This window comes from Cervus elaphus, chromosome 19 (genome assembly GCF_910594005.1).
Source record: "Cervus elaphus chromosome 19, mCerEla1.1, whole genome shotgun sequence".
Taxonomy (NCBI): Eukaryota; Metazoa; Chordata; class Mammalia; order Artiodactyla; family Cervidae; genus Cervus; species Cervus elaphus.
In genome coordinates, this window is record NC_057833.1 from 3,506,312 (window position 1) to 3,533,657 (window position 27,346).

Here is a 27,346-nt window from a genome sequence, read left to right on the forward strand (position 1 = left end):
TATTTATGAGGGTGCGGGGGGAAAAAAAATGAGCTTCAGGTCAGGGAGAATATAAATGACCATCACCATCGAGGTTCTGCTATATTTGAGACGCTGAAGCAGCTCCTAGGACACAGCTCACAGGCTGATTTTGCTTCTCGGCTCCAAAATAAGAACTGATCTGGGGACAGTTGTTACGACTCTGCAGCCGACAGCTTTGAGGAGAACCTGCGAGAAAGGCGGCTGGGGGGCTTGACCGCGCACCATCCTACGTCCGCAGCATGTGCACCGGGAGCTGTGCCAAGTGCCTGGGGGGCACCCTCATCCCCCTGGCTGTGTTTGGCCTCCTCGCCAACATCCTGCTCTTTTTCCCTGGAGGAAAAGTGATAGACGACAATGACCACCTTTCCGACGAGGTCTGGTATTTTGGAGGAATACTAGGAAGCGGAGTCTTGGTGAGTAAGGAAACCTTAAAATCTCCCCCCAAAGATTTCATCCTGTCTTTTTAAAGTTGGGTACTTACTGAACAGGAAGAGATTTAGTTGCTAACAAAAGCCCAAGAACCGCATGATGAAATGTTAAGTGCCTCAATTTTTTTTCCATCCTCATAGGGACCTGCCAAGGAATCCCCAGACTTAGGCTGGCAGCTCCCGTGGGGCAGTAGACTCCCCTGAACCAAACTGAGTGCCACGTAATTTATTTTAACAAGATAATGACAGGGTGCGGGGTTCTGGGGGGTCAGGGAGTGAATACACTTTTTCTAGTAAATTGATCAAAAACTACCAAGAGAAACAGGAGTCAGTGAATTCCTCTTCCGATTCTTCGGTAATGATTTCTTTATCCCTTGTTTCCAGCAGAGATTGGGGACTTCTAGTTTAGAGAGAGAGAAACTCATGTTTCATGACAATCGAGGACAAGGTTCTCGTCCTTCTCCTAACCCACCATGTAAATGGAAACTCAAGTGTCAGATCTTGATATATTGCCTCACTGGATTTGCAGTTAGGCCAAATAGAACCTAAATATTCCATAACACTCGACTACCCACCAGCCAGACTCCATTAGCTGCTGGCCCCCAAGCCCCAGGGTGGAGATGCGGCTCCTCACACAGGCAGGCAGGCATGGGCCCCCCTTCACGTGCCAGACCACAAGCTGCTTCTCTTGCTCGCAGATGATCTTCCCCGCCCTGGTGTTCTTGGGCCTGAAGAACAATGACTGTTGCGGGTGTTGTGGCAACGAGGGCTGCGGGAAGCGCTTTGCGGTGAGTGCCTGCGGGGACGGAGGGGGAGGAGCCCCCAGACCCGCTCCAGGGGCATTGCCCCCCTGTGCTGGGCATTGGGGGGTGAGCTACCAGCCCCAGCCGGCACTCTGGGGGCAGCTGCTCCAGGGATCATGACAGGATTCTTGCTGGTGCAAAGTAACAGTCATCATAAATTTTTAAAACCATAGCCTTCTTACTTATGGAACGAGTACCATTCAAAATGTTACAAGCAGCCAGCGGTATCAGGGCTGGAAAACTGCAATGATGCCATGGAAAGGATGAAGGCTTCAGGACTTCCCTGATGGTCCAGTGGCTAAGGTGTGGGGCTTTCACTGCAGGGGGCGTGGGTTAGATCCCTGGTCAGGGAACTAGGATCCTGAATGCAGCACAGCTTGGCCAAAAGGAAAAACTTAAAAAATAAAATAAAATGCTAACTAAAAGTATAGCCTAATAAAGAGAAGGCTGCAGGCTTGGAAGGCAGAGATGGGGGCCGTGACTGCCTCTGCGGCTGGGAAGCCCTGAGACCTCGGGCGAGCCGATTCCCTTCTCTGGCTCCGTGATGCCTCGTCTGTAAAGGTGGGGCTGGGACAGGATAACAGACGGTGACTTCTTCTCCCGATAGCCCCCCAAAGTCTCCATCTACACCCCTGCCAGGTTCGCTGCCTCAGAGGCTCAGCACTTCCCTACCTCTCCCTCAGTTTTGCCCCCAGCCTCCTCTCTCCTCTTTTGTCTCCTGTAGTCACCCATCTTTAGTGGGCAAGCTACAGAAAATGGGCTTCACCACTCCAAGCTGGGGGTGAGAAGCCTGGGAGTGGGGTTAAGTCCCATTTCCTCAACGGGCGTGCTCTCTGCCTCCCTCTGCCCATCTGTTAAGATGAAGAAGTTGGACTAACTCAGAATTTCCCAAGGACAGACAAGCTCTGCTGGCACACAGATTTGCTCTATCTTTCAATAATATAGAAAGTTATTTTCTTTTAATTCTCCTTCAATCCTCTTAATTCTATCAAGAAAACTCTTGCTTTGATGGAAAAAAGTCTTTGCTATTTCTAATTCTCTGTAATCTCCCTAACGAGTCTCCAGCTCCAGGAATGTGAGAAACATTAACTAGAAATTCAATAATATTGTGTTTATGTGTGCTGATGACTCTAGCTTTTCATTCATAGAGGTGATATAAATGAATAAAATAGAGAGCTGATTTAAAGAAAAATATTGAGTTCAGGTACATTGATTGGCAAAAATGAAGAAGGCTGAGCCAGAATTACTGGCCGGATGATGGATCAACCAGCACCTGATCCAATCTCCAGAGTCAGTTGTCCATTGAAGAGAACCCCAATGATAAATTACACATTTCCACCTTTAACCTCTTAAAGGGAAAGGTGTTGCAACTTGTCCTGAAACATAATCATTTCTAACATTTCTCATCATTATTTCCTTGTCTAGTCAACTAAAATATATTTGTGCTGTGCTGTGCTTACTTGCTCAGTCATGGCCAACTCTTTGCAACCCCAAGGACTGTAGCCCGCCAGACTCCTCCGTCCATGGGGACTCTCCAGGCAAGAATACTGGACTGGGTTGCCATGCCCTTATGAATACATGTGAAGGGCTGAGGCTGGTGCCCTGTGAATATCATGATGCTTTTCCACTCAAGATCAAGGATCATTCAAAGAGAATGTTATCCCTTTTCAAACACAATCAAGCATTGATTATTATAGCGACATTTAAAATCATTATTGACAAAGAGATGCAAAAATCAACCACAATGCATTTTATACAATTGTGTAATTTGCTGCAAATTACAAACAATTATGTAATTTGATACATTTGATTTTAAAAAGGGGTGTTATTGTTGTTGCCGCTTAGTTACTAAGTTGTGTCTGACTCTTTTGCGAACCCAAGGACTATAGCCACAAGGCTCCTGTGTCCATGGGACTTTCCAGGCAATACTGGAGTGGGTCGCCGTTTCCTTTTCCAGGGGATCGTCCCAACACAGGGATCAAACTCCCGTCTCTTGCATTGTGGGCGAATTCTTTACTTATAAGCTACCAGGGAAGCTCCAGTGTGTGTTATATGTAATTGTATTTTCATATACTTAATGATAAAGGAAAGAAGTAAATATGTAACTCATTTTCTCTTTGAAATCTAATCCCATTACACCTTGTGGATTTGGGGGGAATAAATCAAAGATGAGAATTTGAAAAAAAAATGAGCAATTAAGGAAATTGGATGAATTACATAGAAATCTAACAGCTCATTCCCTGGTGCTGAGCAGAAGGCTGAACATCAGCCAACACAAAACCAGAGCTTTTCTTTCATTTTTGTTGTTGTTGTTTGTGTCACACGTAATCACAGTGAGATGGGAAATAATATTCAAAGTACTGTACAACGCATGTTTTTGAATTAGATTTGTGTGACGTCTGAGAGGAAAGCAGAAAAGTTATTAAGCACAGTTGAGTATATACCATCTGAAACATCTGATCTGCTCAATGCAAGTCTTCTGACTGGGGTCCCTCACCTCTCCAGAGGCATCCGTTCTTGATGTAAGTTGAATATGACTCCTTCCAGCCACTAGCTAACAGTCCACAAGGGCAGTGGCCTTCAGAGGACCAGCTCTGCCACTTGGAAACCAAGGCAGCAGCCTCAGCCACCCTGCACCAGGGGAGAGCACTCTCTAAGTGACCAGCAGAGAGATTTCTTGTTTTGGGTTCATTTGTTTGTTAATCAGCGGCCACCGTTTAAAAGTAGATTTCACATATACACAAAAGAAATATAGATATCTTACGTCTTTTAAAAAACAAACAAAAAATAACCCAGTACTCCTGGGCCTGTATTTTGGCAAAAAAACAGCCACCAGTGTGCAATGCAGGAGACATGGGTTCAGTCCCTGGGTCGGGAAGATCCTCTGGAGAAGGAAACGGCTACCCACTGCACTATTCTTGCCTGGAAAATCTCATGGATGGAGGGGCCTGGTGGGTTACAATCCATGGAGTTGCGAGAGGCAGAAATGACTGAGCAATGAACCCACCACCACCTGGACATCACTGAGATTTTTGCCCACCCCAAAAGGCCACAGGGATCATGTCCCTGCTTTAGATGTTTCCTTAATGTTCCGAGGCTCTGAAGCCATAGTCAGTTTGTAAAGAGAGGTATTTACAAACATGGAGGACGCATGGCTATCCACTCCAGTATTCTTGCCTGGAGATTCCCCATGGACAGAGGAGCCTGGAGGGCTACAGAACATAGGGTCGCAAAGAGCCAGACACAACTAAAGCGACTTAGCATGCATGCATGCATGCATTTACAAACATTTTGTCATACAAAAAGAAAAAAAACCTGCAGCATAATTTGATCGGTTCTATAATGCTAAAGATATGAATTATTTTTCCAAAGGCTCACAATATTCCCTTCCAGGTGTATAAGGAACCCTGGGCTTCTGAGAGCATCATGTAAGAAATCCTATTGGGTAGAAAGGTCTGTGGGGCAGGAGCAAATTGGGCCAAGAGCTGCTGAGCCAAATCATGCGGCTGTCTTCATAGCTGTCTCTCTGTCATTGGTTTTCTGGTCTGTCTCTCTCTTCTTTGTTCAGTCTTTCTGGAATATTCTTCAGAAACTAGCTGCGTCATTCTCTTCTCTTTCCTTGGGCAGTAAAACCAGGACATAGGAATCAATAGTGGAAGCAGGATGTGGTTGCTGTAGAGATAAAGCAAGACAATAAGCTGGGGGGAAAAAAATAATCTTGAGATTGCCGAATTGATAGTTTCAGAGTGAAACTAAAAAATGAAGGCTAAACATTCTCCGAGGCAGAGCAAAGACCGAAACCCTGTCCCCAGGATCTGCACTCTTTTAAATAAATTAGGGTAAATAAGAGCTGAGAAAAGGGAGCCCTGGGATAAAAGCTGCGGGAGGAGGGAGACTTTCAAACTGGGCTTTGAAAACCCTGGTCTGGATGTGTGGCTAGGTCTCACCCTCCTGCCCCCAAACTAGAGGTGTCCTAGCAGCTGATCTGTCCTCTGATTCATTTAAAAAAAAAAAAATTGACCTCTCAGGGTCCAGTGGGCTTTCCCAGTGGCTCAGCAATAAAGAATCCACCTACAACGCAGGAGACGCGGGTTCAATCCCTAGGTGTGGAAGGTCTACTGGAGGGGGATATGGCTACCCACTCCAGGACTCTTGCCTGGAATCCCATGGACAGAGGAGCTTGGAAGCTGCAGTCCACGGGGTCGCAAAGACTCAGCATGTACACACAGGGTCCAATGGGACAGCTAGTTCATTTTATCAGCTCTTTCCTGTTAAGTGTGTACAGTAATAAGAGCCTTATGAAACCTTGACCTTAACTCAGAGGAGTGTCTCTAATAATTGGCCTGATAAAGGAGATATTTAGGGGCAGACAGGCATTTCAGCATCCTGAAAGTATATCATGCAGATAAAGGCTCACCCCACCCATAGTCAGGGCCAGTCGGTGCACAGACCCGTCCTGAAGGAAGAGCTTGATCAGGTCATAAATCAATCTATTCCCTGAAGTCAGCACGTCTTCCCGCGTCCGACTCGGCTCGCCAGCGACCCCTAGGGACGCCTCCTGGTTGAGCACTTCTGACGTCAGCACTTCTGAGGCCAAGAGCATCAAGAGCTGACCGCAGCCTCTGCATTCCATGCAAGGACCGCTAGTTTGAAGGGGATTTAAGAAAGACCCTTCTTGTGAAATAATTATCATAAAAGAAGAAATGGAGTGTGAAACCCTATTTCTTCTCTAAATGTTCTATGTTTCAAAACCCTCTGCTGTAAAATGGCCAACGGCAGTTGGTACCTTTCATAAGGACATAGCAAGGACTGGGAAAAAATGTTGTAAGCATTAGCGTGCAGGGCAGAGGAGGGTAGTATCAAGTGCCTGCGGTACTGGGGACTCATAGATCCTTCATGAATACTTGTTGGCTGGATGAAGTAAATGAATGTTCTGGGAGGATTTCAGGTCATTTCCGTACTTTATTGGGCTCAATTCTAACAGTAGCTCTTTGAGGTAGACATTCCAATTTCTCATTTTATAAGTAAGGAAACTGAGGCTCTTGCAAGTTTAGTTTCTGACCACCCCAACCTCCCCCCCACCCCCCGTCTGTATTCCCAAGACTGAGTCAGAAAATACAGGAGGGCATTAATGTTTAAGTGAAAAAAATCTTCAAGTAATCTCTATGTATCTCCTTTCTGAGAGGAAACTTCATGCCCACCAGAGATGTTTCCCCAACATGCTGCCACTGCCCAAGCCTTGAAATATCCTGTCTCCTAAACCACCCACCTTTGCTCCCTTCTCAGCGGCCCCCGCCCCACCCCACACCTCCGCCAGGGGCTTCAGAACACCCAGCGGCGGCGGCAGGGCTGGGGCCGGACCCCACCTCATCCGCCTCCAGAGTCTGGTAAAGAGGGAGGTCTTAAACTGATACCTGGTGATTCGAGAGCATTCTCTTCCACTTTAAGGGAAGCATTTAGAGCACATACACGAACACATGCTTCTTTAGAAATGCAAACGGAAGGTGTGTGTTGAGCAACCAGAAGACGGCTTATTTACTTTTCTTTTTCTCCCCAGAGCTAGGCTCTCTGTATTTGTGGGAGGTTAACATATTTGGAGTAGGAAACGGCAACCCATTCCAGTATTCTTTTCTGGAGAATCCCACAGACGGAGGAGCCTGGTGGGCTACAGTCCTTGGGGTCGCAAACAGTCGGACATGACTGAGCGACTTCACTTACTAACATATGTGAAGCTATGACTATTAAAATATTATAATAAAGACATTTATCAAGTGATTGTTAATGTCATGGAAAATCCTTCAAGTATTGGAAATAGGCGAGAGAGCTCCCTGGGTATCCTCCCAGTGAAGTATTGTGATGTGCTCATTTGCTCTGCTGTGTCCAACTTTGCAACCCCATGGACTGTAGCCCACCAGGCTCCTCTGTCCATGGAACTCTCCAGGCAATAATACTGGAGTGGGTTGCCATTCCTTCTTCCAGGGGATCTTCCCAACCCCGGGATCAAAGCCAGGTCTCCTGCACTGCAGGCAGATTCTTTCCCAGCTGAGCTACCAGGCAAGCCCCAGTGAAGTGCTAGGCATTATCTAATACCTACCCCACCAGGGGGTTATCTGATTTTCTATACCTTTGTGTACCTTTGATTCCCGATTTACTACTGATTAGGCAATCTTACATGTTATGTTCTGGGAAAGGAAGTGAAAGTCATGTCTGCCTCTCTGTGACCCCATGGACCATACAGTCCATGGGATTCTCCAGGCCAGAATACTGGAGTGGTTGTCATGCCCTCCTCCAGGGGATCGTCCCGACTCAAGGATCGAACCCAGGTCTCCTGTATTGCAGGCGGATTCTTTCCCAGCTGAGCCGCAAGGGAAGCCCAGGAATACTGGAGTGGGCAGCCTATCCCTTCTCCAGCGGGTCCGCCTGACCCAGGAATGGAACCGGGTCTCCTACACGGCATGTGGCTTCTTTCCAGCTGAGCTATCAGGGAGGCCCATAAACTTCCCAATGTCATGAGGGAAGAAACAGGCATCAAACCTAATCTGGGACTTCCCTGGTGGTCCAGTGGGTAAGACTGCATGCCTCCAATGCAGCGGGCATGAGATTGATCCCTGGTTTGGGAACCGAGAGCCCACGAACCTTGTCGGAGCCAAAAAGCAAAACCCAGACCTGTCGGCCTGTACCCCATGCCCTTGGCCACTACACAATAGAGTCGCCCCTTTACTATTTATTCATTTAGAATAGGAAAAACATGTCCACAGTACAAAAACTACAAAGGAAGTCACACATTCCTGACTCGATAAAGTTTGGCAACGCCTTTCCTCAGAGGTTAGCAGTGTTCCCAATTATTGTGTCTCCTTCCAGAAATATTCCAGGCCTTTTGCCTGTTTACTTTTAAAAGCATCAGCTTAGAGTGCCTGCTCCCTAACATATTCAACTTGACTTTCATAATTTCTCTTTTAACTTGAAAAATTTTGTATCATGAAACCCATCGTAAATGAAAGGTACTCCTGATTTTAAGACATAATAGAGTAATAAATTAAGCAGTTTTTCAAGACTTCTAAACATGAGTTAAAACAAAGTGACATAAAATGGAGCTGGCTTCTCCATCCTGGAAAAGTAATGAAAAATTATTTGGAGAAACTTTTCAAATTTCAAGGCCTGAGATATGTCAAATGTGAATACAAAAACAGAACATACCGCCTGTAGCTTTATTAACTTGTAACCTGATGCCATTTTTTCTTCAGATAGTTTTGTAAAGAAATAAACCTTATTGCTTCAATTGAGAATGACTGTGTTGCCATCCTCTGTTATACACGCCTGCCTCCTGAGAGGAATCATAATCATGAAATCAGTACAGACCTTATTCATCTATTTTTTTTTTTAACTTTTAGTACCCCAAGTCAGTCTCCCAAATTTTCTAGACTGCACTGTCCAATGCAGGAGCCACTATCCACACGTGGCTATTGGACATGTAGAAGGTAGCCAGTCTAAACTGAGATGTACCATAGGTGGAAAACACAACACCAGATCCCAAGGAACTGGTACAGAATGTAAAATATCTCTTATTGATTATCTATTGAAGTGATAGTGTGTTGGATATGCAAGCTAAAGAAAGTATATTATCAAAATTAATCTCACCTTTTTTAAACCTTTCAGGTGGTGGTTACGAGAAAATTTTAAATTATGAATACGGCTTGCGTTAGTTTCTGGTTGGATAGTGTTGGTCAGAGGTGCTCACAGGGGACTCTTCGGTAAAGGGGAAGCTGTCTCATGGATATTTTATATTAACCTGGTTCTGCCTGTACTCAGACTTGCCTAAAATGAGGACTGTTTGCGTGTGTGCTCACTTCTTGTGTCTGTAAACACTGGCCTGTTGAAATGTTCCAGGAATGATATCTGAAATCCTCTACTCCTCCCACACAGCAGGAATAGCACAAGATAGATTTCTCCTCTCACTTCCAGCCACTGGATGATGAAATCCTGAGCTGTTTTCATTGAAGGGACCTTCTAGAACTACCCACCCCTTTCTTCTGTATACCACCGAAAGCTGAGGCCAGGCAGGTGGGGCCCTGGGTGCCTGGGGTCTCATTAGACCCCACGAACGAGAAGGCTAGAACCGTGGTCTCCTCAGACTTCACACTGCCTTCCTGGAAAAGTCTTCTTCCTTTTCTAGTATAGCAATTGCAGATCCTCTTTCTTTCTTTTTTTTTTTTTTTTTTGCTTTAAAAGGCACTTACTTTTTTATTTTTTTCTGTTTATTTTTATTAGTTGGAGGCTAATTACTTTACAATATTGTAGTGGTTTTTGTCATACATTGATATGAATCAGCCATGGATCCACATGTGTTCCCCATCCTGATCCCCCCTCCCGCCTCCCTCCCCATCCCATCCCTCTGGGTCTTCCCAGTGCACCAGCCCCGAGCACTTGTCTCATGCATCCAACCTGGGCTGGTGATCAGTTTCATCCTTGATAGTATACTTGTTTCAATGCTGTTCTCTCAGAACATCCCACCCTCACCTTCTCCCACAGAGTCCAAAAGTCTGTTTTGTACATCTGTGTCTCTTTTTCTGTTTTGCATATTGGGTTATCTTTACCATCAGATGCTCTTTCACTCTGAACAGTCAATAGTTTCATGATTCCTGACTCAAGACCAGAAAAAAAAAAAAAAAAAGGGGAAAAGATATTTTTTCCTTATCTGTCACTTTGTTTCTGTGAGAGAATCAATGTCACTCAAAGAGAAATTTGTAAACGACAAATTCGATCTGTTGCTAAGTGCATCTGATGCTGGTGGCAATGTGCCATGTGTGTGTGTGTCTGTGTGTCTCTGTGTCTCTGTGTGTGTGTATGTGTGTGTGTGTCTGTGTATTTGAAGAAGTAGCAGGTACAAGACACTGGCCTGGGAGGGAGACTCCAGTTCATTTTTTTTTTTTGAACTATAGTTGCTGTACAATGTTAAATAAGTTACAGGTGTATAATACAGTGATTCACAATTCTTAAAGGTTATATTCCATTTATAATTATTATAGAATATTGGTTCTATGCCCCGTGATGTCCAATACAGCCTCATAACATATTTTATACCTAACAATGTATACCTAATAAGTTTGTACCTCTTATTCTCCACCACTATGCTGCCCCTCCCCCTGAGCCCCCAGACTTAGTCTAGCTTGGCCACCTTCTAGATGTGTGACTTCAGAAAGTGACAAGAATATGGCCTTTGGAACCAAATGACCATGGACTAATCCCAGTCCCACCACCTCACTCTTTGTTTGACTTAGAGCAATTAGCTTCATTTCTACCAGTCTCAGCTTCCTGCCTGGAAAACCTAGATTAATCACACCCACCTCACAGGTTCGTTGAGAAGATTAAGTGAGATAATGCATCTAAGATTCTAATAGAACGAAGGTATTTTTACTAGTCAGAACATTAGATGATTGCACTGGAAGGTTTTTGAGATCTTTTTATGAAAATATAAGAATATGCAACCCTTTAAATAAACGGAAATTCTGGCTTTTGAAGACTTTAAGCAATTTTAAGATGAGAGACTGTGTATTTGTAGATGTTGTGCTGTGATGAGACTAGATACATCCCAGGGTCCTGGGGCCAGGAGATATTGATGCCAAAATCGTGGCCTCTGTGCCTGGCACTGAATTGGAACGGCATCTCCCAAAGTGTGTTCTCGCAAGGACTCTTGAGGAAAAGGCTGCAGTCTCCTATGAGATCAGAAAACTGCAAATTACCATGTATGTGTGCGTGCTAAGTCGCCTCAGCTGTGTCTGACTCTTTGAGGCCTTATGGATGGTAGCCCACCAGGCCTCTCTCTCCATGGGATTCTCCAGGCAAGAATAGTGGAATGGGTTGTCATGCTCTTCTCGAGGGGATCTTCCCGACCTAGAGATCGAACCCACGTCTCGTATGTCTCTTGCACTGGTGGGCAAGTTCTTTCCCACTAGGGCCACCTGGGAAGCTTGCAAATTACCATACATACCCAAATATAACCTAGGGAAAAAATAGCTTTATTGCTTTGCTAGGCCACAGGGGACATAGCAGGCTAGTGCTCTGAAAAACTGTATGTTCCCACTCAGGAGGATCTGGGGAGGCGTTGTATAGCAATGGTTCAAGGGCAGTGGTGCTGACCAGGATCAGGGTGCGTGCGGGGCCTGCACATCTTTAATCTGGTCTTAGGTGGTCTCCTGATGAGTTTCCTAAAGCTATCAAACTGTGGTTTTCTCTGAAATGCAGAATGCTAACATCTTCCATTTGTTGGGGGCTTTAATTCTGTAAAGAGCCCAAAGAGATCGCTCTGTGTATCCCCTGAGACAGAGCCAGGACCCTGCCCCAAGGCTGCGCTATTGTTTCTTGGCCATTCTTCCCTTGTCTCTGCATCACCTTTCTTCCCTTATTACCAACTGTTCGAACCTGCCTTTTGGGATTCTGGGAAGGTCATGGAGGCTGCAGTCTGCTCCCTACAAACAAGAAACAGGGGACATGGCAAAGCTTCCATGCCCAGGAGTCCCACAGGGTCCTGTTGAGTTTTTTATATGAAGGAGAAAATGGTCAGTTCTACAGGCAGATACGGTCCATGGAACCAGAGTTCAGTCTTGGAAAGTTGTATCCAAAGTATATTAATACATAATATGATATATGATATGAATATGAATCCAAGCTAAATAGATTGCATAGATTCCAGTTGCTTAGGCACAATTAGATCCTCTCTACCCTCTAATCCCACCCTCAAACCCTCAAATATGCACTGTGAAAAGACTGATACTAATACAAGGAACAGGAAAAAGGAAGTATCTGACGTTTAACTTACGTTACCATGTCTAATTTAAGTAGGCTTTATCGTGCACGTTTTATAGATGAGACGCTAAGACCCTGAGGCTACGTTCATTATGCAGATTCATCACACAGGGAAAGGAGCATCGCTGAGATTTGAGCTTGAGTCTGCTGACTTTTAGACTCTTGTGCTTTGCCCTACACCTTCACGTCCCAATGCAATGGAGCTGATAATTTTTCATCTCTAATTTCAAAATTGTTAATGTTTCCAGGCTACTCTCTAATTACTGTTTAGAATGGAGATTGCATCTCTATGCCTAAATTTTTTCGTCTCTAAGTGGGGCCTAGATGGGCTCCAAGATTGTTTCTGCATTTTATATTCTATAGTCTATCTTGATTTTATAATTGGAAAAAAAGGCACTAGTACAATCCATTCTTCACTAATTAATCTCTGTTATATAAAAATATTTGAAAGAACTGAAATTGTTGGGCTTGTGTAACCCAAAGGAAAGAAAACTAGCGGTGGAGAGATGTCAAACAGAAAGTATTTTTGTGTAACATAAAAAATATCTTCAGATATTTTAAAGATTGCTACCTGATGGAAGAGAAGTTGGACTTCATCCCTTTTTTAACTCAAGGGATATAATTAGGATTGATGAGCAAATATCCTAGATTTCTACCCTTTCTCATAAGCAAAACTTGCCTGCCACATGAGGTCCCATGATGACTTAGATTCAGCAAGATGACTGGACCAGAAAACTTAAGATTACTTCCCATTCTAAGGGTCTTTGATTCTGTAATAGACTGGTCTTCCATATTAACCCTGTGAAGGATAGTCTATTTTTAACAAAGTTAAAAACTCTGGTTCAAAGGTATAAAACCATAACTAGTATATGAGTCCTCAATGAATAGGAGAAAAATATATGGGGATGCAGGTGGAGAAGGGAACGTGAGACATCAAAATTCATTCTAGGAGACTCCACAGGCCCCATTTCCAGTAAAGACTGGCTTCTACCCCAGAACTTCCCCATATTCATCACATCAATGATTGGACAGTCAGGAGTGTTGCATGTAATCTCTGAACACCTTAAGAATCCCACCTGGTCTCTCTCCTTCTCTTTCAGATGTTCACCTCCACAATATTTGCAGTAATCGGAGTCCTGGGTGCTGGATACTCCTTTATCGTTTCAGCCGTCTCAATCAACAGGGGTCCAAAATGTCTCATAAGCCAAAACAACACGTGGGGCTACCCCTTCCACGAAGGGTAAGGTACACCCTGCAATACCAGCGTGTCACCACAGGGGGGCACCCGAGGTAAACGCCCCGGGCGGGGGTGGGGGGACACCGTATGAGGCCCTCCATCTTCAGTTTTCAAGCCTCAGGCACGTTGCTCCTTTGAGGCAGAGCTGCAGTCCTGCAGTGAGGTTCCACAAGATCTCACCTCTCAGTGATCTTGTGATAGACACCAGAAGAAGTAATCAAGTTCCATCCCTGGGGCGGGAAGATCCCCTGCAGGAGGGCATGGCAACCCATTCCGGTATTCTTACCTGGAGAACGCCAGGGACAGAGGAGCCTGGCGCGTCACAGTCGCTGAGGTCACAGAGAGGCAGACAGGCTGAAGCGGCTTAGCACTGACTCGCTAAGCTGTCCTGAGGGAAGGCTGGTGGGATCACCCACTTGCACTCAAACATCTATTAGCATCAACACGAGGCGACTCAAAACATTAATAAACAGAGAGCATTGTTTGAAAATCTTATAGTAGAAAATGAGAATGAGCAATAGTCCATTGTATATATGGACTATATCTTCTTTATCTATTCATCTATCGACAGACATTTAGGCTGAAGATACCACTTTTCAAAGTCTTCTGCATCTGTCCTGCTGAAACAAGTTTGCACTCACATCAGACACCTGTATCACACTTCACTGCGTGATAGATCCTTTTGGGTGCTTCCTTTTATTTACCCCTCTCAGCAGCAGCTAACCCACCCATTAAGAGGTATTGGATTAGAGTGGTTTAATAATAAAAAACAGAATAAACTGTTTTTACTAATAAAAACAGTTTTATTTTACTTTTTATTTTTTTAATAATAAAAACAGAATGAACTGTGCAGAGAAGCAGGAATTCTCCCACTCATCCCCTTTTTGCCATGAGGTTTTGATAGTTATCAAAAGGGAGAAAGGTTTGTGTACTCACACATTTGCATAGTAGCTTCAAACTACAATATGATTAAAAATGGCTGCATTTGGATTTATTACAAAATCATACATGCTATACACTCTGCAGGTGATTTATAAGATAGAATGATTTTGACTATTCGTGCTGTATCCCATCAGGCCCTGACTGTAGGATTTAATCCCACATAAAATGCAGGTCCACCTTTGGTGTGAAATATGCCACGCTTGCTCCACCAGGGCTTTCAGGAGGATGAGTCCAGACATGTCTCCCCACACCCTCTGCCACCGGGCAGGCTTCCCCGGCCCCCATTCTCCCCTACATCCGGTGTCTTTCCTTCTTTATGGCCTTGTCTCCTGCAACCAGCTCCAAACCTGCCTTCCAGCTGCAGAGGCTCATTTCGAGTTTCTTATAACAACCCTCGAATCCTGTGTTGCCTAGTATTTTCAGTCAAAGTGGGAGTGGGTAGTGGGGCGAATCGGGAGATGGGGATTGACATATATACACTACTGTGTGTGCAACAGGTAGCTAATGAGAACCTACCGCACAGGGCAGGAGACTACTCACTGCTCCGGGGTCACCTAAACGGGAAGGAAATCCCATTAAAAAAACGGGCGCGCTGCGGTTCATGGGGTCGCAAAGAGTCGGACACGGCTGAGCGACTGAACTGAACTGATGTGTGGGTGCAGCTGATTCACTTTGCTGTGACAGAAACTGACCCAGCGGTATAAAGCAGCTATACGCCCATAAAAAAAATAGCAAAACAATAAAACATTAAAAAAAAATGCTTCCACCCACAACGTTTCATTTCGGCCTCACTAAACGCTCTCCTTCAGACGTAACTCAGCAGAGGTCCAAAGAGGACTAATGACTTGCCCAAAGGAATGCTGTTCTTAATGATGGAAGCTCAAGTCCCAGTTTTCTGACTTCAGGTCACAGTGCTTTTTCAACAGGGTATGGATTTGCACTGTCTGATTTTTGTAGAGTCCATTTTGAAAAGCCCAGGGGCCTCTGTCTCCAGTCATTGTTACTCTCCCGTGGATTCGTCCATCGGATCCCGGTGTGGAGACATCAGAGGAGTTACGGTAGCTGCAAGTGTAACACACAGACATAGCTCCTTAGTGAGTGGGAAGGAACAATCACGTGTGAGACCAAAGGAGAGGACTCAGGACAGTTTCCCTCATCACCCACCAGTAGCAGCAGAGCCTTCCCTTCTCCTCTCCTTCCTCCCCCTCCTCCTCCTCCTGATAAAGTCCAGGTGTTTTTGCATGCATTATTTCACTTAATCTTCCTAATAAAGCTCAGAAGATTTTTTTTTAATCCCTAGAGTAGAAAACATATAGTTCAAAAGGTTAACTTGCCTGGAGGTCCACAGCTAGAATTTAAAAAACAAAAGCACCGCTCGGGACCTCACTTTCAGCTGAAGTGAAGTGAAGTCGCTCAATCGCGTCCGAGTCTTTGTGACCCCATGGGCTGTAGCCCACCACGCTCCTCAGTCCATGGGATTTTCCAGGCATGAATACTGGAGTGGGTTGCCATTTCCTTCTCCAGGGGATCTTCCTGACCCAGGGATTGAACCCAGGTCTCCCGCATTGTAGGCAGACGCTCTGCCGTCTGAGCTACCAGGGAAGCCCCACTTTTGGCTGAAACCTGTCTCAAATGTGGAGCAGAGGAGGACAGACCTGGTTCCCTGCCCCAGTGAGCACATGGTAAGTTAGGGTCTTAAGAGGGAACGGACCCTCACCTGCCAAAAGGGTGAAATGAAGGGGAAACTTCTTGCTCAAGGAAAACTTCTTGGAGGAGGTGACAGGGGATGATCTTGGAAGATGTACAGAAGCATGTCTTTTGGAGAAGAGGGGAAACAGGTTTCAAGCAGAGAGAAAAGGAAGTCCTGAGGTTACTTTGAAAAGGTTCCGTGTGCTCATGGACTGTCAGATCACTGAGTGGCCAGAACAGCAGGGTGAATATTGAGGGAGGAGCAGAGGGACTCCACAGGATGGTGTGATGGAGACACAGGCAGACATTCAGGACATTAGGGACAGCAGAGGACTTCAAGCGGGACAAGCCATGGCCACTTGGGAGTTTTAGGGTGACCGTGATGTAGTGATGTGGAGGATGATCAAAAGGACTCAATAACTGACAGAGGGAGCAAAGTAGGAGGTTGGAGGAACAATCCAGACAAGATTCTGAGCATCTCCAAGGCAGTGGAACTGGGGCTCACAAGGGGAGACGTTTCAGAGACTGTCTGAGATGGAATCATCAGGATTAGGAATGAGAAGAAAGGGGGAAGGTGATCAAGCTGGACTCTGAGGTTTCCAGGTTGGGGCACAAGATTCACGGCTCCTCAAGGGTATAGAATTTAGTTCTGTTTTCCTTAGAAATGCCTGTTGTTGATCATATCAAAGGAACAAAGGCAGTTAACTTTTTCGGTCAGGGAACTATACTGAAGAAGCATCCTAGAAGGAAAAAGAAACCTGGGACGTTTTGAGATACGCCCTCCTGGCTGCCTTTGAAATAGGACCTCCTCCCATCCAAGGTCTTCCTTTCTGAGACAATTGGTCAATCTGCCTTGACCCTGAGCGGCTGAAAGGGAAGCAGCTGGCACAGGGCGTGCCAGCAGCTGCACGAGGGAAGGCAGGAGGCCAGGCCAAGGCCAGGCAGCAGCGCGGGAGGGCGGGGGACCCCAAGGCCAGGCAGCAGCGCGGGAGGGCCGGGGACCCCAAGGCCAGGCAGCAGCTGCGGGAGGGAAGGCAGGAGGCCAGGCCAAGGCCAGGCAGCAGCGCGGCAGGGCCGGGGTCCCCAAGGCCAAGCAGCAGCGCGGGAGGGCCGGGGACCCCAAGGCCAAGAAGCAGCGCGGGAGGGCCGGGGACCCCAAGGCCAGGCAGCAGCGCGGGAGGGCCGGGGACCCCGCCACGCTCAGCGCTGCCGGCCCAGGCTGCAGCCCTGCCTGTCCCCCGAGGAGGGAGTCCAGGGCTGGGGAGAGTGCTCTCTCACCGGGCACCGGGCTGATACCATTCAGGGTCCTGCCTGGATTTCCAGTGACGACCATCTGCAGCTGCTCTTCATGATTACTTCTTAGCAGGGAACCGCTGTGAACACGCTCCCCAGAGCAGAAAGTCACATAGATGGGGCGAGATGGGATTGCAGCAAAGTGTTTCCAGTTTTCATGAAGCAGGAAAGCCCCAAAGATGTTAAGATCCAGCTTTGCCCTTGACCTGACCAGACTTTGGGTCCGGTCACATACTAGTGGTATGATCTTGGCGGACACACCTCTTAGCTCTTTCTCTGTGAAACGGGGTGACGGTAAGATCTACCTCACAGGTTCCGGCAAGAATGAAATAACATGATTTACATAACATAGCACTTGCTAAACATTCAACCTTACTGTTCATTTTTATGAATATAAAAAATTCATTACCATGAATGAAATCTATTATGATGCATTAGAACTTTCTAAAAGGTTATGTTTTTATAATAATTTTGTGATTAATTTCTGTCTTTTCAAACAGCCTCATGAGGGTTCAAAGAGAATAATCACTTTATGATGTTACATTGTTGTTCCGTCGCTAAGTTAAGTCTGACTTTTTGTCACTCCATGGGCTGTAGCCCGCCAGGCTCCTCTGTCCATGGGATTCTCCAGGCAAGAATACTGGAGTGGGTTGCCGTTTCCAGCTCCCATGGATCTTCCCGACCCAGATATTGAACCTGTGTCTCCTGCATTGGCAGGCAGATTCTTTACCACTGAGCCCCCAGGGAAGCCCTTGTTATGGTAACAGGGAAACCTTGATTAACATACTGGTAGAGATACTACACATACTATTAAAGGTATGTAGACCAAATTTCATGAATAAATCATATCTAATTATTCTAAAGGAGTGACATTACTCATATACAGGGCACGTGTGTAATGATTAAGAGCAATGGCTTTGGAGTCAGACAGAAGGGAGATCAAATTCAAGCATTTACATTCCCTAGCCTCAGCTTCTTTTTTGTTTAACACTTTCTAAATATTTAATGTCTTTTTTTTTAGTAGTACATTTTTCGTAACCGAAGTATAGTTGATGTACAACATTGTATAAGTTACTGGTGTACAATGTAGAGATTTGCAATTTTTAAAAGTTATATTCATTTATAGTTATTATCATTCCCTGTGTTGTCCAATATATCCTGTAGCTTATTTTATGCCTAATTGTTTGTACCTCTTAATGCCCTGCCCACTCGACTTCTCCATCTGTGTATATGTCCATTCACTCAGTGACTCTTTCCTGGGGGCAACTGTATGCCAGGCATTGTTCAAGGGAAGGAGTCCCTCCTTGTGGGATTGGAAGGAAAGGTGGAGCACAGCTGGCCCAGCGCCTGGAGCACGGGTGGGACCCCCTACAGGAAACCTGCCCATTTATCGAACACTCCCCGTGGTAGAACTGGGGGCCGAGACGAGGGACAGAGGCGGGGGACGTGGTCTCTACCCTTGTGGGCGTACAGTCGCAGAGAGAAGACAGACAGATAATAGAGGACAGCTCAAGGTCCCGGCGCTCCGCACAGCGGGAACCCAGGGAGCTGAGAAGCCCAGGAGGGGGAACACAGTGAGCTGAGGTCACGAGGAGAGTCGGGGTCTGGGAGCGAGCAGGCCGCACCTGTCACCCAGGCCACGCACGCGGGCTCCCCTGCTCCTTCCCTCAGCAGCCTTTAGGAAGTGAGTTGTACAAAATCCATGGGCTGACGCTGAGGTTGATGGAATTACTGCCGCTCAGCTGGGACTGCCTTCACAAACGATCGGATTCAGGGAGTTTAAACTGTCTCAGATCTCTTCGATTCACAGAATGTGGGAGTATAATTAGCCTCCAGATCCACGGAAAATTAGGGAGCCCCTTCACCTGGGGTTGGAGGGCTGGAAGCAGCAATCGTTTCGGGAATCTGAGACTCTCAGAACCTGAGAGTTTGGGGCTAAAGGAGAAGGGCCTGTGGAACAACTCTCGGGGAGGGTTTGTAAGGGCTGCTGGAGTGAGACTGAAAGGACCTCTCCATGCAAACGCAGTCACAGATTCCTGGCCTCCTCCTGAGTGTCTCACCGATCCTACCACCAGAGGGAACTGTCATCCCACCACTGACAAACTCCACAGAGGCAGGAATGCAGGATTGACAGTTAGCTTCATTTTAGGATCGTTTCTCTACAAAAATGTGACTGGAATATATTGCCCTCTATAATCATCATGGACGGAGGAGCCTGGTGGGCTGCAGTCCATGGGGTCGCGAAGAGTCGGACACGACTGAGCGAGTTCACTTTCACTTCTCACTTTCATGCATTGGAGAAGGAAATGGCAACCCGCTCCAGTATTCTTGCCTGGAGAATCCCAGGGACGGGGGAGCCTGGTGGGCTGCAGTCCATGGGGTCGCACAGAGTCGGACACAACTGAAGCGACTTAGCAGCAGCAGCATAATCATCAAGATGAAAAATGGTAAAGATAAGAGAGACTGCGTGGGAAAAGGCAGAAGAGAAAAATGGGTGTTTTAAAAATAACATACTGAAGTCTTACATAGCAATACATAAGGTATATTACTGAATTTTCAGAGTTGTGCAGTTGTTCTCAGCCCATTTTATAGATGAAGAAACTAATGGTAAGGGTGGGGGTCAGGGGGTGTTAGGTGACTTGTGTGAGGAATACACAGCCAGTAAGAGGAATACTTGAATTCAAACCCGGGTCCGTCTGAATTCAAAATACCAGTCTTTTTCCTTTAGGCCAGACTATTCAGCTTAAGCAAAGTAATAACAATATTAGAGTTTATTGAGCACTTACTATCTACTAGGCACGGTCGTAAGCACTTTACTAGGGGTAACGCATTTAATCCCCACTTTAATCCTTATTTAACCCTGTGATTTGATAGATACTGTTATTCCCACTTTACAGAGAGGTACTGCTTACCTGGTGGCTCAGAGGTTAAAGTGTCTGCCTGCGATGCAGGAGACCTGGGTTCGATCTCTGGGTCGGGAAGATCCCCTGGAGAAGGAAATGGCAACCCACTCCAGTATTCTTGCCTGGAGAATCCCATGGATGGAGGAGCCTGGTGGGCTACAGTCCACGGGGTAGAAAAGAGTCGGACACGACTGAGCGACCTAACTTAACACAGGTCACAGAGCTAGTGAGCAGCCAGGACTGTATTCTTGTGGGAAGGTGAATCAATGCAATATGCAATGCTTTATTTTTAAATCAAGAATCGCTCATTCTTTCCTTTATCCCTTCTGGATAAAGGAAACGTCTTCCATCATTTCCAAGATTTTTCAAAATGTTAACACAAAATATATCTCAAATTAGTGTGTACTGATGTGCTGGAGAAACCATCAGAGACAGATGGTCAAAAAGACCTAAAAACAATGAGATGGGTGTTCCTTTAGTAGCCAGATAGAGAGTTTTCTACAGAGACCCTGCAAAGAGAGTGGATTCCTAAAGCAAAAGGGAAAAACCAGTTTGGGGCTCTACGAATGCGAGAAGGAATTCCAGTACTGCAGAAATACTATCGCTTTGCCCTCGTTTTTGTCTCTTAAGCATACTTCACATTTCTCCTTCAAGGCACACTGCCCTTGGTATCGCGGTGGACTCTTAATATATGTATTTTATAGACATCCCGTAATTTCTCCTATTTCAAAAAGTTTTTATAAAATATGTAATAAGGCAGCAGATTATTTCTTTCTTCTAGTTAATTAAACCTTTTGTAGGTGGAATCCATACACTGTCACAAAAATACAGTTAAGTCAGTTCACAGTTTGACCAGAAGTAGGCCTCAAAAGAATCAAGCCCTTCCCTTTAACTATATGACTCGATTGTACTTTCCATGACTTCAGAGGGCCACTGGAGGTGACAGGCCATTTGTCAGAAGTTCAGAGGGTCCCTGTGGACAATCGTAGGATAAAGGCCACGGACATTTGTAAGACTGTCCTCCTGCCGTGTCTACATTTCCATGGCCCCTTAATATGTATTCGATTTGCCCATCTGCCTCGTCAGCTCACAAAAATCACTCTCACTCAATAATGGTGTGAGCTGGGTAGGTCACTTAACCTCTCTGTGTGGGAAAAAAGGACCATGAAGTCTCCATGAGAAATAAATGAGTGTATATGTGTGAAACACTCAGAAGAGGGTCCAGCACATAGTAGATACTCAATAAAACTGTTAGGTATTGCATTTAAACGTGTTGTTGTTGTGGGATTCTTTTTCTCAGGAATCTTAGGTCTTGGATAGATAGTACTGCAAAAGAAAAATCACTGTGGTGACTTTCTAGCCTAGGGGATGGCCTACTTCTTAACCAGTGTCTCTTTTCTCTCCTGTGTCCCCGACAGAGATTACCTCGGGAACTCTGACTTATGGAGCAGGTGCCAAAAGCCCAGTGACGTGGTTCCCTGGAATCTGACCCTCTTCTCCATCCTGCTGATCGTAGGGGCGGTTCAGATAATTATCTGTGCCATCCAGGTGATCAATGGCCTCCTGGGGACCCTCTGTGGAGACTGCCAGTGTTGCGGCTGCTGCGGGGTAAGCTGAGGTCTTTGGCCAAGTCAGGCCACCAGCGCACATGGGACGAGGGGGCAGAAAGAGCGGCGGCTGCAGGATCTCCAGCCAGGCTGGAAGGCCCAGGCAGCTCCGCTCTCAGCCAAGGGAAACTGCTCGCTATGATGCTATTAGTAGCATACCTAGGCTGAGGCTGAGCGCTTTCAGTCTTACCCCACCTGATCAGAGTTCTGAAGGCAAAGGACTCCACACACATATAGAGGTTTATGATAATGTCTACATGAAGAGTCTCAGGAAGTGGACATCTGTTGCAGGAAGACACATCACGGTCTGTTCCCAAATGTTCTCTTTCCTAACTCGATCTACACGGTGGGTTAAAGTTGTCACGTAATACATGAAGGGTATTTTCTTCCCCTTGGAAAATATATGGAAGAGAGAAATTGTTCTTAAGTGCAAGAAATAGTGGAAATCATTAGGGATTTCCTCTCCAAATATGACTGTAAATTATCAACACTATGAAAAATAAACCTATGGACAGTAAAGCAAGGTGATTATTTCAACTACTGAATGAGCCAGATGAGGACATTATTTCATACACATGAAGTTATTTTTAAACACAGATAAAAGTATGAGGAAAAAATTAAATAGGACTCAAGTGTTGGGGACTTCCCTGGCAGTCTAGTGGTTAAGACGCTGCGATTCCATCGCAGGAAGCACAAGTCTGATTCCCAGTCAGGGAAGTATCATAAGATCCTGCATGTGATGTGTTGTGGCCAAAAAAAAAGGTTGGCTAGAACTTCAGAGTTCCCTTATTGGGGAATTATGTAAACAAGTATAAATAAAGGTCTATCTACTTAATATAATATCATACCCAAATTAAAAATGCTCCAAATAATTTTTTCAAATAATTCTTATAAGCAATATATGTATATAAGTCAACAATTGTATGTGTGTGTGTGTGCACAGAAATCTAGGGAGGTGTTCAGTTAGAAAATCTCTGCCCTGACCTTGTCTTTCACCCATCAGTTTCTTCAGTTATGTGATTCTTATATATCCTACCAGAGTTTCGTTGTTATTGCTTCCATTTCCTCTACCTTAAAAGGATTTTTTTTTCAAAACTGTAGTAATACTGAAAATGCTTATAAGATACTGTTATTTAAAAAGAGCAATATACAAAAAGTATATACAAAACACACAATTATATAAATTTTAGAAATCAATATTCTAAACGGGAAAAGAATATAAAAAAGAATAGTAAATGTATGTATAACTGAATCAGCTTGCTATACACCTAAAAGTAAGACAAGATTGTAAATCAGCTATTGGTGTGTGTACTTAGTCGCTCAGTCGTGTCCGACTCTGTGTGACCCCATGGACTGCAGCCCGCCAGGCTCCTCTGTCCATGGGGACTCTCCAGGCAAGAATACAGGAGTGGGTTACCATGCCCTCCTCCAGGGGATCTTCCCGACCCAGGGATCGAACCCAGGTCTTTCGAGTTGCAGGCAGATTCCTTACCAACTGAGCCACCAGGGAAGCCCGACTAGACTATAGTCCAATATAAAATAAAATTTTAAAAATAAATAAAATAAAATAAATGAAAACTCAAACACAATGAGTAGAAAAAAGACCTAAAGGAAATCCAACCAAAATGTTTAATGGTAATTATTTGTAGGTAAGAAGACTTTGACATTTTCCCCTTCCTTCTATATTATATTATTCAAAAATGTTTAACAATCATATATTTTGAAATATAAAAAATATAAATGAAAACTTCTTCCCAAAGTCAAGAGTAAAATGCATATATTAAAAATAAATTTCCCTATCGGATTTTTGTTCTATAAACTTTCAATTCTATAATGTTGTATTTAAATTTTTTGGTCTTAAAACACAATTGGGGAGAAAAGAAAACTACCAGTTAGAAATCCATCAAAATTATTTTTGTGGTAGTGGTTAAGAGTACTGAGCGTTTGAATTTTGTAATTCATCCAACAAGAATGCACGCTTGCTAAATCAGCTCATTCATTTCAAACACTGATATTATTTCTTTTCCTGCTTTCACAAAACAAGTTACATTTTTTTAGTTAGGTAGCAAATTTTCGTTGCAAGTATAATTGGAAATACAACTGTTCTTCTAACGGAAGATAGCAGTTACTAAATCTGAGGATTATCTATAAATTAAAAACATACCCACAGATCATCAAGCTAGGTGAAATAAATCAGACAAAGAAAGACAAATACTGTATGATATCACGTACATGTGGAATCTAAAAAACCACAACTATTGAATATAACAAAAAAGAAGCGGACTCACAAATACAGAGAACAAACCAGTGGCTGGCGGCGGGCAATCCAGGGGTGGGAAGTGGAGGCACCAACTGCTCCGTGTAAGGTAGGCTACAGCACAGGGAATATAGCCAACATTTTGCAATAACTGTAGATGGAAGGTAACCTTTAAAATTTTATTTAAAATGTTTAAAATTAAAAATTAAAAAACAGAAAAACACACCCATCGTTGTAGTCTGTTGCGTCTTCAGTGAGTGTCATCTATTCAGACTGAAATCAAAATTTCAGCAATTTTAATGAATAAATCACCTCATAGTGAAAAGAAAGTTGCTGAACACTCTAGCTGGCACTAGAGAATCACAGAGAATGAATGTACATCGCCAGAATTCCCTTCCTCCTTCCTTCTCCATCATTTTATTTGGATAACTTCAAATCCATGTAAAATTTTAAAAAACAATACGGTGAACACCCATGCCTTTTCACCTAGATCCACAGACTGTTAACATCAGCTTGCTCTCTGTCTGCACCTTTGGAAAGTAATTCACAGGCGTCATGAAACCTTATTACTAAATATTTCAGTGCACACAAGAGCTACATTGGCGGGGGGGGTGGGGGGGGGGAACAAAACAGTGGTCTGCTGAGGATCCTGGTCTTGTGGGCAGCCCCCCTTCTGCACAGCTGGTCGGGGTCCCTCCCACAGGAGGACACGGGGGAGTGCTGGGCTCCCAGTTAATCACTCACTTGCTGAGCGAGCTGAGCAAGCTGCCTCGCTTCTAGAAGCTTCTTTCTCCCAGCCACCTCCTGCCGAACCCCCATAGAGAAGATGCAGACAGACATCCATCCATTCAGACAGGAAGTATTTATTGAGAGGTCCCTGGCCTGGCACAGTCCTCACATGAGGTAATAGGTGGAAATGTGCCTCAGAATACCGGCTGTTGAATGCCAGCTATGCGGTCTTAGCCAAGCTGGTTGCCCTCAGCTGTGTCTTTGCCTATAAACCGTGCTTGTTAAACCTTCTTCCTGAGGTGCTGAGTGAGCGTCCAACCTGGGGTCATCAATGTGCCTCCAAGTCGGGACTTCTCTGCTGGTCGAGCGGTTAAGGCTCTGTGTCACGGCAGGGATCCAGGGTTCAATTCCTGGCTGGTGAACTAAGGTCTCAGATGCCACACAGCCCAGCAGCGGGGGAAATGCCTCCCTGTCAGTAACCAGAAGGCTGAGGGCACTGTGCTGTTACTTCCTTTAGAGGATGGAACTCTGTATAGCAGCCTCAGTCCAAGGAAAGAAACACAGCTCCTGGGCCCCCCTCCCAGGGTTCTCTCCTTAGTCATTCCTGGCTTCTCTATTCATTAACAATGGCTTCAGACACATCACTTGAGCCCTCTGTTCCACTTATTAAAAATCAGTTCTAATAATAAAGTGAAGCTTCCACACTTCTAGCCTAAACATCGGTAAGTGACAAAGCTCTGAACCAAAGTCAGGAAAGTATAGAAAACATTCAATAAGTGACCAATAAGGGCAAGAGTCATTAAGACTAAGGGGGCTTCCCCTTAGTAAAGAATCCCCCAGGCAACACAGGAAGCACAGAAGAAGTGGGTTTGATCCCTGGGTCGGGAAGATCCCTGGAGAAGGAAATGGTATCACACTCCAGTATTCTTGCCTGGGAAACCCCAAGGAGAGAGGAGCCTAGTGGGCTACAGTCCATGGAGTCACAGAGTCGGACACAGCTGAGCTCACAAACAAATTAAGAAGGGTGATGGGGAGGGGAAAGTACACACACACAGAAATGATATTGCATTAATTAATTTTCTCTATCTTCTAGGGAGATGGGCCAGTCTAAACCTCCATGATGAGCTGTTGTAACCTGATGGCGTGTGAGAAGATATATTAAACTTAATTCTCTTCTTGGAGTTGCCAGTTCCTACCTGCTTCCTAACTGACAAAGCTTAGGGAGGCCAGAGTTATTTCTTCTCCTTTCTAACCAGCTCAGTTCAACTTAGAATTTCGTTAGTTTCAAATAAAAAATAGTTTGGCCACTTAAGGAATATTTATGAATCTTTCCAATTAGCTTCGTTTTATCATTGAAGAGCAGGTTCAAAGCAAATGTTTCATAATTTTTCCTCTAAGAATGAAAAATGTATAAGAACATGTGTGCTGTTGCACTGCTTCTGTGTACATAGAGATGTTAATATCCTTGGTAGTTTTACAGAAGTCAAAGGAGTAAATCACATTAAAAATGAGAAGCTAAGACCAATTTTTATTTTTAAGATTTATGGGGAAAACAATGACTGATGTATCATAATTTTTATTTATTGCCTTTTGTGCTAACATGTTTGAATTACTTGTGACTAATCTTTTGAGCCTGACATCATTTACTAGGGTTTCCTTATGTATATTAAATTAAAATCAGAATTCAAAGGTAATATCATAAAGATTGTGTGTTTGCGAGGAAGGAGGGGCAAAAGATTAAACGAAAATTCATGTTTTCTACAAATGCTTCCTTTGAGCAAACAAAAACAATGTTTTTAAAAAATTGATTTGGGTAAAAAATCATTCTGTCAGCCTACGGCCCAGGAGTAAGGTCATAGGTGTTATCAGTTCTACATGTTGTATTAAGCCATTAGCTTTGGCCTTATGAATCAGGCACTAGTATAGAATCAAATTCATTCCACTGATTTGAGTTCAAACCCCATCTATCCACATGTCAGCTTGGGGATCCTGGGAAAGTTTCTTTCTAAACCTCCGTTCCTCCATCTGTATAAAGGACTACTGAAAAGCAGTCAACCATCCCAAGAAGGGCTGAAGTCCCTCAAGGGGAAGCAGAGAGATCTGTGGGGCTGTCCACATTGCTGACGTATAACAAGGAGGGTTCTCAGAGGTTGATACGAGCTAGCATCTCACTTCTGCACCTGCCAAGCCGACGGGCGGCACTATATAAGTCAGGCACACCAAAAACTGGGTTTCTCAGAGTCACCAAAAAGACGGTTCCTAATCACAGTGCTGGCCTCTGGAGACTGGGCCCTGAAGACACAACATGCTGTGAGTTTGCCCTCACTGCATGAGAACTCTGAGGCCAGAGAGCGCACCTGTCACTAGCTAAGTGGAAGGAAGAAAGGCAGGCAGATAGGCAATGAAGATCTCATCTGATGGGGGCTGGGAGCGGGGGTGCTTCCCTGGTGGCACAGTAGTTAAGACTTTGCCTTCCAATGGAGAGAATGTAGGTTCAGCCCTGGGTCGGGGAGCCAGCATCCCACACCTCTTACTCCCCAAAAATCAGAACATAGAAAACAACAGAAGCAGTATTGTAACAGATTCAATAAAGACTTTAAAAATGGTCCACATAAAAAAAAATCTTTGGAAAAA

The 27,346-nt window shown here is 44.8% G+C and overlaps 1 protein-coding gene across 1 annotated transcript; it reads left to right on the top strand.

Annotated features, from left to right (window-relative positions):
- On the top strand, positions 1-26,231 carry TM4SF4 (transmembrane 4 L six family member 4). The gene is made up of 5 exons (XM_043875334.1): positions 1-434; positions 1,148-1,237; positions 13,156-13,295; positions 21,538-21,727; positions 25,806-26,231. Exons 1-5 carry the CDS (start codon positions 261-263, stop codon positions 25,821-25,823), a joined length of 612 nt encoding a protein of 203 aa, XP_043731269.1. The 5' UTR covers positions 1-260; the 3' UTR covers positions 25,824-26,231.
- Positions 26,232-27,346: the final 1,115 nt, after the last annotated feature.